Source organism: Pipra filicauda, unplaced genomic scaffold (assembly GCF_003945595.2).
Source record: "Pipra filicauda isolate LSUMZ 115617 unplaced genomic scaffold, ASM394559v2 scaffold51_size4534324_pilon, whole genome shotgun sequence".
Lineage (NCBI taxonomy): Eukaryota > Metazoa > Chordata > Aves > Passeriformes > Pipridae > Pipra > Pipra filicauda.
The window spans coordinates 440,930-461,038 of record NW_024104665.1 but is presented as its reverse complement, the minus strand read 5'-3'; the positions used below and the strand labels follow the sequence as shown (position 1 = coordinate 461,038).

At 42.9% G+C, this 20,109-nt stretch overlaps 1 protein-coding gene across 4 annotated transcripts in view; it reads right to left on the bottom strand.

Annotated features, from left to right (window-relative positions):
* Nucleotides 1–4,488, bottom strand: part of UBR2 (ubiquitin protein ligase E3 component n-recognin 2) — a 57,469-nt gene extending 52,981 nt beyond the window's left edge. For 3 of the 4 annotated variants that reach the window (XM_027750279.2, XM_039386962.1, XM_027750280.2), the window contains exon 1: nt 4,309–4,483. In XM_027750279.2, the coding sequence (XP_027606080.1) occupies nt 4,309–4,386 (78 nt within the window). In that variant the 5' untranslated portion in view covers nt 4,387–4,483. Of the gene's footprint in view, nt 1–4,308 lie in introns of all 4 variants that reach the window. The other variant, XM_027750278.2, reaches the window with a different exon arrangement.
* Between the last annotated feature and the right edge of the window lie 15,621 nt (nt 4,489–20,109).

Below are 20,109 nucleotides of genomic sequence, written 5' to 3'. Positions count from 1 at the left end.
CTGCAGCCCATGGGGAAGGCCATGGTGAGGCAGCTGTGCCCCTCCAGAGCATGGAGGTCTGTGGTGGAGCTGATATCCACCTGCAGCCCCTGAGGGACCACACATCAAAGCAGCTGATGCCCAAAGGAGGCTGTGACCCCATGGGAAGCCAACATTGGAGCAGGCTCCTGGCAGGACCTGTGAACCTATGAGAGTGGAGCCCATGCTGGAGCAGGTTTGCTGGCAGGACTTGTGACCCCACAGGGTACTGGAAATGAAGGACTGCCCCCCATGGAAAAGGACTCATGCTGGAAAAGTTTGTGGAGGACTGTCTCCCGTGGGAGGGACCCCACACTGGAGCAGGGAAAGAGTGTGAGTAGTCTTCCCCCTGAGGAGGAAGGAGTGACAGAAACAACTTGTGAACTGACCACAACCCTCATTCCCAGTCCCCCTGCACTGCTGGGTGGGAGAAGGTAGGGAAAAAGTGGATGAAGTTGAGCCTGGGAAGAAGGAAGGAATGGGGGAAAGGTGTTATTAAGATTTGGTTTTATCTCTTATAACCTTACTCTGACTTGACTGGTGATGAGTCTGTTTTGCCCATGACAGTAACTGGTAGGTGATCTCTGCTGTCCTTATCTTGACCCATAAGTCCAGCTGAGGAGGGGAGTGAGAGTGGCTTTGGTTGGCACCCAGGGTCCAGCCAGGGTCAATCCACCACAAGTCTCTTAGTCAATCAATTGTACAAAACCAATGTTGACAGTTTTTAAAAGGCATCAAACTACTGAACTGCCCTAAGCCACTGAAAAACTCACAGCTCCTCCTAGTTTCTTTTTCCCTTGTATACACACACAGAGTAAAAAAAAAATCCTCTAGGACAACATTTGTTTTATTTCTGCCTTGTGGATTACAAATTTAGAAAGGTTTAAAATGTAAATTAAGACAGTAAGGTTTTTATAATAAACAAATGGGAGCAAGCACATACTGCAAGTGTCCACTGATTAAATCCTGTGTTACATAAACAGCCTTAGTGTGCCATTTCTCATTTTAAATATGACAAGCAGATGCCCCCTAGCAACTTTAGGAAAAGAATTCAGAATCAACCTAAAACTGTACATGAAAACCAAGAATTAATTATACCAAAATAAATGGGTTTAGTGATCCAATGTTACAGCTTGATTTACTCTGAATTATTTATAACTTACTCTAAAGAACTTATGTTTGAGACAACACAGTGGTAGTAAGTTCTTCAGGATACAGGCACACAGAGTCAGCAGAGCATCTGTGCCACTGCAGAGTGGCTGAATTTTTGCCTTTGTTTTAATATACTATTTTCAATTACTAGGTACATTTTCTAAAGTAGAACTCCATAGTTAAAAAAAACCCTAATTTGTCAGGGCGCTTTCCTCACTTCTCTTTTCCTAAGTTTGACTTCCTAAAATCATAATTGATCTGCTAAATCTTTCTATATTCATCCAGCTTGAAGGTCAAAGCCCAGATTTTTTCCAAGGAAATACATAGGAAAAGGTTGCCAAAAAGCCACAGGCAACAATCTAGAAGTTTACTGATAATCTCACCATTTCCACCAGGATTCCGAGAACTCCACACAGAAAAAAAAAGAGGAAAAAAAAAAAGTTTTCATTACTAAGAATTTGACTTTTTTCCCCCCAGTTCATTAATCTTTTCCTCAAGTTTCATCAGTTGTGCCAAATATCTACTACCACCAGGAACTGACCCAATCACACTAGCACTGACTTAGTTTTTTCTATGATTTCCATTTACTAAGTTCATTTTTAGATTAGTTTTTTTGGCATATACTTGTTATTATATCTGCATTTTTTTCAGCAAAATATCTTTAACTTCAGCCTTTTAATTCAGCAGTACATTACTAATTTCCATCTAGAAAATAACACGGTGCATATTAGCTGCACTACAAGCTCAGACACATACCTAGTCAGAGAAAATTCTTGTTCCTCGAGTAAATGGCTTTCCCATCCCAAAAATTCTGGGAGTAGTGTCTGAAAGTTAGGTGTGGCAACACTGAACGTCATCACACTCAAATCTCTTTGTGGACCAGTTCCATACGCATAACTAAGCATACAGTTTTGAAAATCAGAACCTGGCTGAAATAATATTAGAAGGAAATCCAGGCTACTAGGACAAGGAAACAGATGGCACTCCAAGAGCTACCAGGAAGGCAACTCACAGTGCTGTTGTGCATATAAAACCATTAAGAGAAATAAATACATATGCCCACCTATGTTGCACTGCCTTTCTAAATCGTTACCTGAGAAACACTGAACTCCAGAAAAACTACTGAAAACTTTGGAATTTGTTCTTTAACAAAAGCATTTTGCAGTTAGGCAAGTTTTCAATTATTATTTATTTGTCTGTCTTCTAGCCTGAAGTCACATGCAAGAAAAGGTAATGTTCTACTCGAGAGAAGAGAGGTTTTTATTAAAAAGGGAAGTGTATTCCTCCTCACTTCCTCCCTCCTCAGACTTACTATCCTGCAGCAATTTTTAACTGCCCCAGAAAAAAAAAAAAAACAAAAAAAAAAAAAAAAAAAAAAAAAAAAAAAAAAAAAAAAGCACTAATCAAACAACATTTTACGTAAGTAAATATCTAATGGTCCATCAGCTTTTCTATTAAATCCACGAGTATCATAGTATTTCTACGTAAGAGATACTAGCAGAACAAAACATATAATACAAATAAGCTACAATCTCAGGTCACTGATTCAAAAGCTAAAAGGAACAATTTATGTTTTTATTAGCTACACAAATAAATCCTTGCAATGTAGCGTCATGTTCTGTTACAAATAATGCATTTTTTGATCGCTGTTCTTTGGAAGTTTATCATTAAGTTGTTGCAAGGAGAAACTAAAGCCTTAAGTGCTGCAACTACTGCTTGGGGCTGGTATTGTTTTGTTAACAGTGGGCTATCAGGTAAGTAATGCAATCAGCAAAGGAGGCAGAAAAACCATGTTAAAACCACATCATAGATTTGAGTGATAGATCTCAGAATTGGAGCTTGTGCTGGTGACGACAGAATAAAAATGAGAAAGAACTGACTATATTTAAGCTGGGACTTGAAACTAGAGTGAATTCCTAAATGTATTCCACTTGGTGCACATTTGGCTTTGGTTTAACTACAGTGTGACCCAAAAAAACATCTGCTATTCACACAGGCAAGGTAGTTTGGGCTTAATTTGGACTCCTTTATAAATGCTTGATGGAATTATTTGGTTTGGGAAGGAAGACTAATCCTGGAGCTAAACTAGCTAGGATATAGCTAACTGTGCACATTTGCTCATCTAATCATACCTTTGTCTGCGCTGTAGATATACCAGCATAATCTGAGGATAATCTGAATTATAACAGTCTTTTATTTTCATTTGGAAAGCAGCCAATGTAATTCCCATTGAAATACACACAGACAGCTCTTCAGGGTTTTAGCCTACAGATATGCACATGAGCAGTCTCTGTATTTTAATATCTATGTCCAGTTCCTCAAATGCACAAGCGTCTATATGAACAGACATTTATGCCAGAAACAAAAGTTTCTCTGAAAACTTTCCCCTTGAGACTGCGCTTCTCTTCCCTTTCAACTACTCCTCGTAAAAGAAGGAAAAGTATATCAACAGAAGTAGATTGCTTCCAACTCAGCATATTCTGTGATTCCATGAAATGCTACACTGATTTTACTAACATTTTCTCTACAGACATCCCGTTCTAATGGTCCTAAGATTAACTACTTCAAGATTTTGCCAGAACTGTGTCTTAAATAGCGGCGGGGGGGGGGAGGGGGAGGGGGGGGGGGAAGAAAGGAAGAATCCTGTAATGACTTTTCAACGCTGTAAAGCCTATTTGGGGTCAGACGTGCATCTGAATTAACAGGAAGGGAGGAGAATCCCCGGCCGAGAGAGGAGAAAGGGCAGCAAAGGAGGCAGAGGAAAGGAACTTGAGGAAGAGGTGAAGGAAGGGGCGAGATGCCCGGCTGCCCTGGCAGGGGATGGCCACGGCCAGGCAGCTTCCAGGGAGCCACCTGCGCCAGCCGGCACAACAGGAAAAGCTGGCTGCTCGCTGCCATGGATTTCGGCTGCTGCAATAGCGACGCTGGCGACAACAGCGGGCTAAGGGCACAGCGGGACGCCGCTGCCAGCCGAGGGTGCCCGCACAGCCAGCCTGGGCAGGGACACCCCCCCTCGGAGAGCCTGCTCGCCCCCGGGAGCGGCCTCGCCCCGGCCCTGGGAACGGCCCCCCCCAAGGCCGGTGCCTCCCGCGGCCTCCGAGCCCCCGCTCCCTCCCCGCGCCGGGCCCGCCGCCTCACCACGGCGATCTCCTCGGCGGAGCACTCCAGCAGGCTCTTGTCAATGGCCTGCACCTCCGCCTCCAGCTCCGCCGCCATCTTCTCCTCGCTGCTGCCCCTGCCCCGCTCCGCCGAGGCCGAGGCCGGGACAGCCGGAACGGGGCCCGGGCGGCCGCCCAGCCCGGGGAACACACACTTCCGCCCCGCCCCCCGCGTCACCGCCCGCCGCGCCGCGTTCTGGGGGCCGCGGTCCTGCCCCGCGCTCTGGGGGCCGCGGTCCTGCCCCGGTGCCGCTCCGCCGGGACGCGGCGCCCCGCCTGAGCGGGACCGCCTGCCCCGCTCGCCTCGCAGAATCACAGGAGTCAGGCTGAAAAGGTCCACCGTGGGTCATCTGGGCCAACCTCCCTGCTCAAGCTGGGGCATCCTAGAGCACATGGCACAGGATTGCATCCAGGCAGTTACTGAGTATCTCCGGTGAGGGAGACTCCACAACCTCTCTGGGCAATCTGTTCCAGTGCTTGGCCACCCATACAGTAAAGAAGTTCTTCCTCATGTTCAGGTGGAACTTCCTGTGCATCAGTTTCTCCCTGTTGCCTCGTCCTATTGCTTAGCACCACTGAGAAGAGCCTGGCACCCTCCCTTCAGATAACGTAGAGACATTGATGAGGTCCCTTCTCAGTCATCTTCTCTTGAGGCTGAACAGGCCCATCTCCTCAGCCCTTCCTCATGATGGATGCTCCAGGCCCTTAATCATCTTCATAGCCCTCTGCTGGACCGGCTCCAGGAGCTCCATGTCCCTCTTGTACTGAGGAGCCCAGAACTGGACACAGTACTCTAGGTGAGGCCTCACTAGGACTGAGTAGAGGGACGGATCACCTTCCTCAGCTTGCTGGCAACGCTCTTCCTAATGCATCCCACGATACTACTGGCCTTCCTGGCCACAGGGGCACACTGCTGGCTCGTGGACAGCTTGTTGTACACCAGGACCCCCAGCTTGTTGTCCCCTAGCCTCCCCCACTGCAAAGCAACGCCTGGGACTGGGGGCATCTTTGGTCCAGCTGGCAAAGCTGGGTGCCCCCCACAACTAAGCACCTGTGTCAGCACCGCCCGTGGGTGAGGGGGTGGCAAGGGCTTCCCGGGAGGCCCCTGTGCCCTGTGCGCAGGTGTAAAGAAAATAAATCAGTAAATTACCAGAATCTGGCAACTACAGCTTTAGGACAAATGTAACTAAATACCAAAAGCTATAAATCTTGTTGCTCAGATGAGCCCCTGCCCTGGCTCCCAGAGGGCCACCCAAGCTGTAGCATCACTTCCTCACCCAAGTAGGAATCCAGGTGACTTAAAACAAGTCACCACCAACAAACCCAGCAGTCATCCTCTCTAACTCCATTTCAGCTCATACAGGCTTGGCATCTTACAAGGCCTTTCCGAAAACCTGTTGTACCACTGCGATACCCACGGGCTTGCCTTGCACCTCTGTAATTACAGCTGAGCCCAAACCAAGCAGACGTGTCTGACCATGTGTGCAGCCATGGGGCACCTGAGTGCTGGCTGCTGGAGCCATGCTGAGGTTTAAAAACACACCTTCCTTTGCTTGCTGGCAACTTCTGTGTGGACCTAAGTGTCATGCACAAACTAAATACCATTTCCACCTCGCATCCCCTGTCAGCCTTCACGGCTGGGATAAAGACCCACCCAGCAGGAGCCTACCCCAACAAATCCTGTTGAGGAAGTCTCTGCTCCAGAGAATTTACACTTCCAAAACTAGACAATGCATGGGAGAGGAATAAAGAGGCAGGAAAGACAAACCAAATTATAACTGCCTGCAGTACTAGCCAAAGGCGGCCATAAATGTTACCTTTGCCAAACAGTACTAAGTTACAGCAAAACTCTGCATTGAAAGCGAGTTCCACTTCTTGTCTTATATTCCTTAACCATTTTTCATTCTCATAGTGAGTTGCATAGTTGCTTTTTCCCTTTTTCGTCTCCTTTCTTCTTCCTTGTCCTCATTCTCCCCTCAAATAATAATTTACATATTGGGCTTCCCAAGGGAGATACCTTTTATCTGTCCAAGTAGTAACAAAACATCTATGGCCATATGTTGATATAAGAAGGGCGATGGGCTGTGTGCCATCTCCTGGCTACTCTCGGGGAGATTGAACGCTCAGTGCATCAGAGGGCAGCACCCTGCACTCCTGTGTTACTCACACCATGTAAGCACTTGTTTATGAAACCTCAAGGGTTTATAAATCATCGCATTGACTTACACACTGGGTTTGGGAGTTTTGGGGAATTCTGAGATGATGGAAACACACATACTTCTGGAAAGACTCATTGCAAGAACTGAAAAAAGGTGGGGTTAGCCTGTGCTATGAGGGAATCACAGAATGGTAAAAGGATAGAGAATATTAATTTCACCTTCTAATATTCTAAGAATAAGGATAATTTCCTTTTGTATGTACCCTTACTATATGCAGGGTACTTATACGTACAGGTATACATATTTTTACTGTATTCATTTTTATCTCATTTGTCACTTTTTAACTAATCGTTCTTAAAACACGGAAAATAATTATATATTCCTTAGAAGATCAGTAAAGCCCACGCTGCTTCTCATTCATGCACTGTTGATGCCTAAAGAATACAGAACACGGCGCTTCTTTGGAACATGGCACAGGGTGAAAGATGGCTGTATGACTTAATTGTTTCTCTTTCTGGGCTGCATGAAGAAAACGTTAGAAAAATTCTGGGATTTAGTAATGTGAAAGGCATCTTATTTTACCTTAGAGAAGTGGGCAACCCAAACAGAAATTAGACTGCAAAGTATTATTTCAATATGAGCATAACAACTTCCTGGGTATCTTTTTTTACAACTCATGGTAGAATTTTCTGTAACTTTTAGCCTGTGCCATTAACTTCATAAGCAAAGATATTATTCAAATTCAGGAATAATAATTAAGGTTGAGGAGACTGTCTTTATCTTCTGCCAAAAAGTCTAACTCTTCCTAGGTTTATTATCAGATAGAAACTGAAGAAAAGAAATTTAGAGAATTTAATGTTTCAGCAGGGTTAATATTAAATCTTTATAGCATTTTTCTGCTCTAGCTGAGAGGTTTCTGGATCTCACTTTGCTTTCAAACACACAAGATAGCCCACAGGATGCTACAGACTATGGTTATGAAAGATGCATATGTCATTTATATCTATTTTACCCTCCTGACTTGTCTGTTTAAGCACTGCTTGCCTCTGCCATTAAAAGAAAAAAAAAGAAAATAAAAAGTAACCAAATTTGGTACTTTGACTGGGGATCAATTAACTAAATCAAGGTCCAGTATTTTTAATAAATGCTGCATCCATTAAGAACACAATGTAAATATGTGTTGTGGTTTAACCCCAGCCACCAGTCAAGCCCCACACTGCGACTCACTTGCTCCCCCACTAGCACAATCAGGGAGGTAAAAGCTAGATAAATGGGTTCAGATAAAGACAGTTTAATAGGGAAAGCAAAAGCCATGCGCACAAACAAAGAAAACCAAGGAATTAATTCACTGCTTCCCATGGGCAGTCAGGCGTTCAGCCATCCCCAGGAGAGCAGGGCTCCATCACACGTAATGGTTACTTGGGAAGACATATGTCATTATTCCAAATGTTCCCCCTTCTTGCTTCTTCCCCCCAGCTTTATATATGGAGTGTGATGTCATATAGTCTGGAATATCCCTTTGGTCAGCTGGGGTCACCTGTCCCAGCTGTGTCTCTTCCCAGCTTCCCATGCGCCCTCAAGCATGGCAGTGCAAAAAGTAGAAAAGCCCTGGGCTCTGCACAAGCCCTGCTCAGCAATAACAAAATCATCTCTATATTATCAACCCTTTGTTCCGCACAAATCCAAAACACAGCCCCATACTAGTCACTGTGAAGTGAAAACTACCCCAGCCAAAACCAGCACAATAGGCACAACTGAGAAAACATTAATTCTCACAGTGGAGAGTGATTGTTTTGTTTTAAAAACTGTTTTAGAAGGTACTAATGGATCATCCACTAGAAGACTTCCTCTTGATGCAACAGAAGTCACCTGTGGCAGCCAAGCTGAAGCCTGACTTTTGATAGAGGAAGGACCTCCAAACAGCATGCTCAAAAGAGGTGCTCGGCTTACAGCAACTATTATCATCTTGGCTGAGTACTGCTTGAATGTGGTCATCTTCAGGGCCTGTTGCATTTGCAAATAGGAATGGATGAAATTGTAAGGTAAAAGGATGTTAGGGTGAATTTTTAGTGGCTGGTTTGCTGGCGTGTTCACTGTACCTTAGATGCAGTCGATTTGACATCACTGTATTAATTTGAATGTAAATAGAAAAACATTGCATATCTAGACTGCAGGGATAGATGTCTTCTTTATAGACTCAGAAAAACAAAATGCTATTTAATTTTCCCCACATCAAGGGAGTTTTCTGGCAATCATTATGAAAGGTGAGTCTTGTGAGAAGGATGTTTCTATTCTCTGAAAGGTTCATCTAGTACAGTTTAAAAAAAAAACATTTTAAAAACACTCATTTCCTTGTCTGTTCCCTAAAACAATGCTGCACTTGTAACTTAATTTTGAGGTTTAACTGTTAAAGCAAATGATCAGCATTTTGCTGCATGAAGTTGATATTACATATCTGTATCTAAAATCATCCCTTTGCAAAGACATTTGTATCTCTTAAATCTTCCCTAAGTCAGCAACCCTATCCACCAAATAAAGCATGTATCTAAGTGCAGGATTCAGGTTTATATTTTCAGTAACAGTAATTTTGACAGAACTGTTTGCTTAGCAGATACAGAATGGCCAAAGTAGTGATTTTTACGTAGCAAATATAATTTTTAAAGCCATTATCATTTACATGGTTTCCCTCCCTTCCTCTTCAGTGCCGGATGAGGTAGGTTTGTAGTTACCATCTCCTTCATCGTCTTAAGATAAATTCAGATGGTAATTCTTTTATTTCTGTACTGCCAGTTCCAATGACAAATTACGCTGACCAAAATAGAATTTTGCCTGTGATAATGTTAATTAAAAGATGAATTGTGAATGAGGTGAACAATGACACCCAGTACTTGGTGGATTGATAAGACATAGTTCACTAAGCAAGACATTATTCAGAACAAAAGAGCACACGGTAATCTGCAAACACAGATTATTTTAGGAATTTGGTTCAGAATTAGAGTATTAAAAATACTATCTGACAAACTGTAGGCAATTCTTTGTTCCTCTGAGGCACTAGTGCTATAATATCAGCCCTTTTAGCAATAAATCAGATTAAGCTTATTTCTTTTCCCTGCTTTGTCTAAGCATGAGCTTAGATTGTAGGTGTATAATATTCTAAACATGATGTCAAGGAAAATTATTTAAAAAGAAGATACGTAAAGCAGAGCATATTGCATAATAACAGTGAACACAGGAGGCATAATGAAAGCATAAAGATACTGTGGCCATCTTCCCGTCTGGTGAATGCTCTCTGCAAGTCTAGCAAAGGCAGTTACATAACTGATTTTTATTGCATTAGGCAACAGCAATATTGCTAAGCAAACCAGTGTGCAGAATTAGAAAGCTTCTTCCACAGTGGAAATGAAGAAAAAAGACAGAGGAAGGGTCCTCTCTTAACATCCAGTAAGAAAGCAGGGCAAGAGGATGTGCATCTTCATTAGCGGATCATGTCAGGGTGACAACAATGATTTATTCTCATCACGCAGTGCCTTAGAAAAAAATACAGTGCCAACTCAGTCCATGATAATTTCACTCCTTTCTGCATTGTAATATGTCAACAGTCTAGAGCTCAAGCTGGTAAGTTAAAATGCCAACCTCTAAAAGAGATTTACCAGGAGCTAAGATAATAGTCTGTAATGAGTTGCACGGGGAGGGGGGGGGGGGCGGGAATTAACATGGGAGCAAAGGAAAAAAACCACACGCACAAAAATGCGCCTGATCTCATCTGTTTTCACTGTAAATTCAGAATACTGCTAGTGTGTATTTAGACATAGCAGTTAATACAGGCCAGGGGATAAACAGATCGAGAGCAGCACTGCCAAGAAGGACTTGGGGGTGCTGGTGGATGAGAGGCTGGACATGACCCAGCAATGTGCACTGGCAGCCCAGAAAGCCAATCCTGTCCTGGGCTGAAAAGCAGTGTGGCCAGCAGGGTGAGGGAGGGGATTCTGCTCCTCTACTCTCCTCTGGTGAGACTGCACTCTGAGCACTACTCTGCATCCAGCTCTGGGTTCCCCAGCACAGGAAGGACATTGACCTGTTGGAGGGAGACCAGAGGAGGCCACCAAGATGATCAGGGGGATGGAGCACCCCTCCTATGAGGAAAGGCTGAGAAAATTGGGTTTGTTCAGCCTGGAAGAGAAGGCTTTGGGGTGACCTAATGGCAGCCTCACAGTACCTGAAGGGAAACTACAAGAAAGATGGAGAGGGACTTTTTACAAGGGCATATAGTGATAGGACAAGGGGGAATGGCTTTAAACTGAGAGTAGGTTTAGATTAGATATTAAGAAGAAACTTTTTACTGTGAGGGTGGTGAGGCACTGGAAGAGGTTGCCCAGAGAAGCTGTGGATGTCCCATCCCTGGAAGTGTTTAAGGCCAAGTTGGATGGAGCTCTGAACAACCTGGTCTAGTGGAAGGTGTCCCTGTCTAAGGCAGGGGGTTTTGAACTAAATGATCTTTAATGTGCCTTCCAACCCAAACCATTCTATGATTTTATGATACAAAGAGGTTGGTAAGCTAGTACCAAGAAAGCCTACGCTTTTGACACAGGGGTGGTCAGCTTTGACACCTAGGAAAGTAGAAGCACCACTTGAAATTTATGCTGCAGCTAACGCCCTTCCGCCTCGCTTACTTACTTGTGCCGATGAACATACAGGCTTCTGTTGCAACCTTCCCCTTTGCAGGCCTTACTTTCATGTGGTTGACTATTTTTCAAGCTTGAACAAACTTAATTATTCTTGAGACTTCTGCCACTTACGTTTGTGTGGCAAACAAAGTGACAGGAAGGGGGGTATAAAGAGAGGCAACCACACATATGAACTGTAATTATTGATGCTGTGTTGCTGTAGGATGAGACCTTTAAAACCCCCTGCACTAAGAAAGTGCAGTCAGGGTATTTGGCATGAACGGCAGCGCAAGGAAGTGCACTGTCAAAGTTCGGAGACTCCAACCTGTTACAGCGGGTGTAGGATGCGGTGAAGTAGGCAGGTTAAGCAGTCCTCCTGAGCCATGCCAGCTCTGGCGGCTCCCTGCCGGAGCCTTGCTTTTCCTTGCTGTTCCCTGTTGTGGGCGCTGGGTGGCGGCACGCCGCGCGGGCACGGCGGTGCAGAAGTCTCTCCCGCCGCTTCCACTCCAGCCCTCCCAGCTCCCGCTCCCTCCAGTGTGCAACCGGAAGGGTGTCGGGGGTGGGACGGGAGGAGCCATGCGACTTCACTTTTCTTTTTCCCCCTCTCAAATAAGGCTTTAACTGCTTAGTGGCTGGTACTTAAGGAAATTCAAGACATTTTTGGAATGAGTCAGGTGTTAGAAGCCCGGGGGCCATGGATAGGGCTTTGGGTGGTAGGGGAGGCAGGAGAGGGAGAGAAGCACAAGCGGCGAAGGAGTCGCCCGCAGAGATGGATGGCAGGATGAGTGCTGCAGTCTTCCTCTAGCAGAAGAAACTGGAGCAACCTCCTCTAGCAAGGCCCTGCGTACAGCACTGCAGAGGAGCTTCTGGGTGCCATGAGCAGCTGGGCACCCCGATGGTGACACTCAATGACATTCCTTGTTCTCTGCTGATAGAAACCAGAACTGATACCAAACTCTGGAGGAAGAGTTCTTGGCTCTGTCTGAAGCCACATTTACGTGCAGTTACACAGGGGAGGCACAAAGGAAACAGGAATGTACAGCCACAAGGGAAAGCAGGGAGGATGAAAGATTTATCTGGGAATATGAAAATGCTTTGGACAAGTGAACTAACTCTTCCCCTTCATTCACACAACGGAGCAATTTTAAATTAGAACAGGTTGTAACAGATTTAATTTAGATCACCACGGTGCCTTGTATAATGCTACAGCATTTTCTAGTTTATCTTTTTCCCTGATTCTAAAGGGCTAAACAGTTTTTAAACTGTGGATTTGTTATAGAATGTATGTCTGCTAGACAGTCCTACCCAATTAGAAATTTTTTACTGCACCGTGATTAATTTTGTTAGATAAAACTACTGAAATACAACTGAAAGTAGAAATAAAAAGCATTTCAGTGCTGTACAGCCATGATTTACTCTTCAGAGATGCATTTAACGCTGTCTCCGGCAGAACAGCTTCATCCATTTTCCAAACATTCATTTGTTTATTTCAAGATTAGTCTCAGTTATAAACAGACATTAAATCACCTCCAGGCTCTAATACATTGTAATGAAGTATTGTAAACCATGTAGTATGTTGGTTTAAACAATGTAATCAGAAAGCAACAAAACCATTTTCTCCTGGTTCTTGCTGGCTCCCTGACTTCTTCTGTCTGTTCAAAGAAAAGTTGTTTTTAGTCTGTAAATGTCAAGGTCACTCAGAGGTCAAGTTTGTGCTTTTGAGTCGTGGTTCCTTTCAGGTTATTGGCTTTGTTTTATTACTGAAAGGAACCATCCATTTTGGCATATAGAGCAAAGAAGTCATGTAATCCTATTAAATACAAAACCAACATGTACAAATAATGGTGAGGGTTTGACAATCACACAAAAGCCCCCTTTTTCTGCCCACGGTTAAGCCTGCACTGAGTAATTAATGGTCCTTCTATGAGCCTGTCTACAGCGGGAAAACTGCCTAACTAGTTTTCAAAACACTTGCTCGAAAACTGGCTGAGAGCTCCTTTTAGGCAAGCTGGCATCTTTCTACTGCCATGCTCAGGAATGGGAGGAGGACAGAAGCAGCTACCTCTCACCCTCCCTCTCAGAGCAGAACATGGCACAGAAGGAGACAGGCACAATCCTAGGCAGAGGATCCTTAGAAACTGACTTAATTAACAAAAAAGAGGGAGGGAAGCATCTGTAGAGAGTTAAGGATAAAAGGAGGTACTTTAAGGTATTGGAAAAGAAACTTGCTTTGTTGGCAGCAGAGAAAAGTGGAAAGCAGGGGTTACTGCATGCAAATGGAGATGTAACTGGATCATTATGTACTGGGCACAAAATCTAAGACATAAAAAATTAACAACAAATAGCTCACTTATTTCCCTATGAAGAATATTTATGCATAGTGCAAGGTCAGTAGAAGAAAAATTAGGAAGAGGAAATAAGGTATAATCAGAGTTTAAAATGGAACAAAGAAAGTGTAGGGTGATTTAAAGAAAACTGTCCTCAAAGTGGTATCTACACAGAGATAACTGAGGGAAAATGCTGAAGATTTTTGTGGTCAATTAGTTACGACCAGATGTGAAAAACGGACTTGCAATGTTGCCTGTTGTGCTTGTCACTTCTCTGATGACAGTCAACTACAGTATGTGAAAACAACCGAGGACTGCAAACCCCAGTTTTCACAAACAACATTCATAACACTATTTTCACATCCCTCAGACAAGCATATAGGTTATCACAACTTTAAAATCTCTGTCTGCTGGCAAGACAAAACATTACCGTGCTAGAGTGTATGCAAACATGTGAACTGACTGGATCTATTACTAATAAAGAGAGATGTGCTGACTGAGAGTGGAGATAACAATTGCAGATAAGATGAAGAACTGCATGAAACATAGGAAGGAGCTGCAGAAATAAACACCAAGCCAGACATACAATTGAATATAACAAACATTACAGAAGTGGGAAACAGAGAAATCTATATTACCCAGATTGTGAAACAAGCCTTAAAAAAGACCAGACAGTAAAAGTTTCTGGCCTATCATATTGCAAGGACAGATAGACAATAAAGATGCTTGGAGCTTAAGTGTGGAACAAGTCCAAGATCTTCAGATAGTCTTCTAATAGGAAGAGAAAACACTGGCACACCACTAGGGAAGGACCTCCACGCAGGACTGCTCCTTAAAGACAGACTCAATAGGTTTTTGGCAGACACTTCAGAGAGAACGGCCTCTAATGGCGTAGTCTTAAAACAAGTCTGGAAGAAGCCTGGGTTTGCTTCCTGGGTTGACCATATTTTAAGAAGGCCACAAGTTCTGTATGAGTAATTAGGGCTGAATATATTTTTCTGTCCTCCTTTGTTCCCAACACATCATTCAAGTAGTGCAAAGAAAGTGAAATACACCCACAACTCCTCATCTGGGGATTTCCTCAACTCATATAAAATTGATATATAATTAGCTCCTTTGCCCCTCTCTGGGGTACAGAGGAATTATCAGTGCCTCAATCTTCTGTTAGTCAGATGGTGTGGGACTCAAAACAAAAATCCATGGAGCTGTACTTGTCCTCCCAAGGGGGTTTAGAGGAGATGTTGGCATGATAAAAGGACACATAAGCTGTAAAATATATACCCAGAGAAACACAAATGCCTGCCTTGTCATTGTTAGAATTGCTGAATAAAGTTAAATGGATTCTGCAGACCAACACATCAACTAAACCTATTTGAGAAACCTCTTTTCCCTCCCTGTATTTCATCAAGCTTTTCCAGCAAGCTAGCAATGCTGCAGGTACTGCAGACTAAGAGATGAGTCTTCTGGTCCCTAGGTTATCGAGCCATCATTGATGGGTTCACAGGGAGCTCTCAGATATGGAAGAACAAGTTGGTACTACTCATGGTTAGAAGAAAACTTTGGAGAGCTTTTATATAAAAATTCCACACTTTAGTGACTCAGAAGAGAGTCTCTCATTTTTCACATCTGAAAACAATCGCATGCCAAATTTGCACCATTACCTCTCTTCTCAACAGAACAGACCCAAAAATCTGAGACCTTTAGTCTCACAGACCTAAGCTTGCATCTGGAGCACTACAGGATATTTTTTGGGGATCCCCTAATTTCCCATCTTCCATATTTGTTTGGAGACTCACAGGCCATTTAAATGCAATGGAGATAGTTTCTTCATCTCTAGAAGCAAAATTTGTCCATCAGAAAGACATCACATACTTACGTATTCCTGGGTTTACTTGTCATCTGCTCCCCTTCAGCTGCTGCTGGCAAAACTCTCAGCTATAGAGCAAATTGGTTTCCCTCTACTATTGTTAGCCTGCTTTATATGGGTCTCTTGCAGTTCCCTGTCTCACTGCAGTTTTACAGTAACTCCACTGCATTTTCTGCTTTCTGTTCCTTAGTGCAGCTCTCACCTCCTCAAGTGTTTTGGGGGGACCAAACAGAAACACTAACACAGAAATGTAAAGGATCTTGTCTTCTACTGTAAGTGCATTTCCATCACTGTAAAAATGTGAAACAATACAGCTTATTTCAATTTGATGATGTAAAGTGCCTTACATCACTATAAACAGAATATACTGTATATATATTGGATATACAGTGTGAGTCTAGCCATGTTGGTTAATAGCATTTTTAAATCTTGACAGCTGTATCCTTACAGTTTAAATGCATCTCTGCCCACTGTCATATATGTAAGAAACAAACAAGTCACAGTGAGACCTTGAAGTAACTGGTATATATGACTATAAAAGACTTGTATAAAAATTCAGGTTACAGTTCTGAATGGGAAAGTTCAAAGCAGAAGATGTGGATGGTTGTTTTAAACTCCTTTAACAAACCTTTGTACATTCAGCTTCGCTACAATCAGTGTAATAACTTGCTTCTGTGCTGAGGAATATGAAATAGAAAACAGAAACTGCTGAAAGTAGGGTGATACGATGACTGGCAAAGTTCCAATCAGAGATGGTTGTCCGTGCTCTTCCACACAATGTGTGCCAATATTGCATCCACTTCCAAGGGACAAAATTCTGAAAAAGTAACATAGCTGACATTGCACTGAAATTCACTACATACATTGGAAAACTTTAATCTTGATCTCAGTTGTCAGTGTGAACTTAGACATGTTGCACATTGTGGTAGGGAACTACACTGACTTAATCATATCTGTATTTAGATATCATCCTTCTGTTACAGAAAACTATTTAGATTAACTGTAACTTAAAGTTAATATTCCAGGCTTCCTTCTATTCTCATCACACATCTTTTCCATAACTGTTTACCTTTTATCTTTAGAAAAGTTTTGACTGTAATCAGCTTCATTTTTCCTTCCCGAACTCAAAAGTATGATTTCTCTTTTTCAGCAAACCTATTAGAAATTAGTACAGCTGTCTGTAACAAACCATCCTAGAGCCTTTTTTTTTTGGTATATATCAATTTTTATATATAATTTATATATAATTTGTATATAACAAATTTTTAAAGCCAAGAGAAAATAATACAGGAAGATTGCTTGGGGCATTCAACAAAAATTGTGGGACACACTACCTTAAATCTATCACTGTATTTCAATGGATTTCAAGTTGGCAGTGTCCCTGTAAAGGCAGTTTCCATTAAATAGTGTAATTGAATTAAATCTTTGTCTGCAAACAGGACTCAGTATTTCTATCTGGTAGTACAACAGCAGCACATTTAGAATAAGGCGTGCTTCTTCATAAAGCACTTTTCAGTTGTTACCACTGGGAGTGCATATAAAGCCAGCAGGATAAAACTTCTTGCATGTCAGTCAAACCTCCAAACATTGCAAGCTGGGCATAAGATCTACTTGCAAAACACTGATCTGTCTTCAAGATATAACAAAGTGCAATGACTTAGGAGATTTGTTTTCATACTTTACCTCTGCAGCTACTTTCCTGGATGACATTGGACCATCTCTGTTCCCTAGTTTACCCATCTGTAAAATGGGTACGTATTACTGGCCCCGAACTGTAAGACCATCTCAGATCAAAGCTGCAACAGAGTAAGTGGTTTTAAAGTGTAAAATAGCTCAAACCACTCCATCAACTTAAAATCTGGAAATTATTTTTAAAAGAAGTTATTTTCACTCATGTTAGTTTTATAAGGATACAGGAATTTTACATGTTTACACATTCATAATTTACAAATGTATGTAATATAATTTCATACATCAGTGTATTGTATAAAATAAAACATTTCCTCATTTTTGGCATGTGAAAAAGCCACACAAACTGGAGCGTTGCTCACTAGGACATGATCACACAAGATGGTCCATGTCACTGTGTATCTCTTGTGCACACATATACATGCCCACAGGTTATTCCTGACAGCATGATAGTATAAGTGACTGTTCCAAGAGGAATGGTAACTAGCACAAACAAAATGAAGCAAAAATGTCTCTAGCTCATTTTCCTCTGTAGGGCTCATGCATGGTTGCAAAACAGTAATAAGTGTCACTGAAAAAAACCTCCAAGTCATCACTATGTCTCACTTGCCTATCTGTAATTTCTTTACCAAAACATTCCTAAGCACTTTACAGACTTTGATTTGTGTCAGGGCATCCTGCAAAGCGGTGTCACAGGTCCTACGCCCCCAACTGCAAAGCAATGCAGGGAAGTCAAGGTCACATCCCACCAAGAGCTGCCAGGAGGATCCCTCATCCATCACCAGTCATCTCTATCAGCACTGGGCCGGAGCCCTAGGGTTCAGCAGGTACTGCAGGCTGCACCAAAGAAGCAACTCAGTGGCTCAGTGACTGACAGGGTTCGAGTTGAGAGAAAACTAGTGCTTGTGGACTCCTAGAGCTGCCCATGGTGCAAACAGCTATGCAGGTTCAGTTTTCCTGTTTTTTTTTTTGTCCTGGACTGACTATCTTAACGAGCATCTTATCCTCCAGATGAGATAGCGGCTGTAGCTTCATGACAATTAGAGGTAATTTAAACTTGTGTGGATGCAAATCCCACTTTTGGGCACACACTCCTTCCTCCTTTTCTGGTACTTGCCTGGCTGATTCAATGAGGCAACCCATTTGAAAAATGACAGGACATTTCTGCCAGCACTGGGAGGTGATCTGGCTCACCTGGGTAGCGTGAGTGTCAGCATCAGGTGCAAACAGGAGGCAAAACCATGCAGCTGGAGGCAATAACTTGCAGAAGGGACAGCAGGACCCTAGCCATCGCAATTCACTCATTTTAGCCTTCATGGAAAAAAATCATAGAATCATTTAGGTTGTAAAAGACCCTTAAGATCATTGAGTCCAGCCATTAACCTAACACTACCAAGTCTGCCACTTTTCCTAAGCACCACATCTGTACATCTTTTAAATCCCTGCAGGAATGGATACCACTTCCCTGAGCAGCCTGTGCCAATGCTTGACAACCCTTTCTGTAAAGAAATTTATCCTAATACCCATTTATAAACCTCTCCTGGTGCAACTTGAGGCCATTTCCTCTAGCTCCACTGCTTGTTACTTGAGAGAAGATAACAACCCCCACCTTGCTACAGCCTCCTTTCAGGTAATCATGGAAAGCAATGAGGTCTCCCATGAGCCTCCTTTTCGCCAGGCTAAACAGCCCCTGTTTCCCCAGCTGCTCCTCATAAGACTTGTGCTCCAGACCCTTCACCAGCTCTGTTGCCTTTCTCTAGACAGATGCCAGCACCTCAATGCCTTTTTTGGAGTGAGGGGCCCTGTGGGCAAGGCTTTTACCAGCAGTCTGAGTGACAGCAGTATGCTTTCATCCTCTTCTCTCCTCGGCACATTTCCTGCACCATTCCTTATGCTATGCAATCAGCAAACCAATCTGGCTGAAAGAGAAGAAGAAAATGCAAAAGTTTTATTTCCAGGATTAGGTTTCAAATGTTGGCGGCACAGTCTGAGGTCAGATTAGTCTGCTGGTGAAATCCATGACTTCACCTCACGTCTTCAATCAGAGCAGCCACTTCACTGGACAAAAGCCAACTTGGACTAGCAAGGGTGGGATGCTGCTTGCCTGACACAGGCCTGCTTCTCACCCAGGCAGGAGCAGCCAAAGGGTAGTTTGCAGTAGCTGGGGTCCTGATGCATTTCTACAAAAAATCATTTTAATTTTTTTTAAGCTCCGTTTCAACCTTGGCCATTTTTCCTAATTTACAATGGATGCGGTGAGCACAAGCTGTTTTATCCTAGAAGCTCTCTGTGTCCTGAGCTTCCTGGTGAGAGGACCTAAGAGGGAGAAACACCATATTCAAACATACATGAAGGCAAGGAGCACCAAGGCGAGAGCAGAGGTGCTAACACTACCTTCAAACAAAGCAGAGGTACAGTTTCTTGAGCACAGGGACAACCTGGAATGATACACTTGCTGATCTCTGAGCAAGCCCATCACCAATTATAATTGAATTTTCTTTGTGTTCAGGTATGTGGGATGCTGTGGCTACTTCCCTTTAGATGCACAGGGAATGTGATAGCAGAAAACACGTTTGGATTTTTAACTATTCTGACCCTGCTAGTGTCACTCCTGTAAGACCCCAATGTGTCTTATACATTCAACAGGAAAGAGACAAAGGTAAATGACTTGGTAAAAGCCAAGAGATTCTGATGATACCAAACTAATTTAGAAGGAAAAGAACCAGCAATGTCAAGCTGGAAAACTCACAAACTGAAATGAAAAATCAGAAGTTGAACATTTAACCAGAGGATGATCAGTAATTACACCAGAACAACAGGTAGCAAAGGCCATATTTGCCATTTCTTGAAATATCCATAATGACTTTTCATTTTTCCTGGAAAATAAACTTTAACTAAGTAGGTTATAATCTCAGTTACAAATACTACAGTCCACATTATGTTGGATATCAGATTCTGAGACCAAGCTTGCTTTTAAACCTAAATCCTATGTCAGTACACTGTATGGCTCAACCGCTCCACGTTAAAACAAAATTAAGTCTGTCATTGGTTTTGTCCAATGGACTTGGATAATTA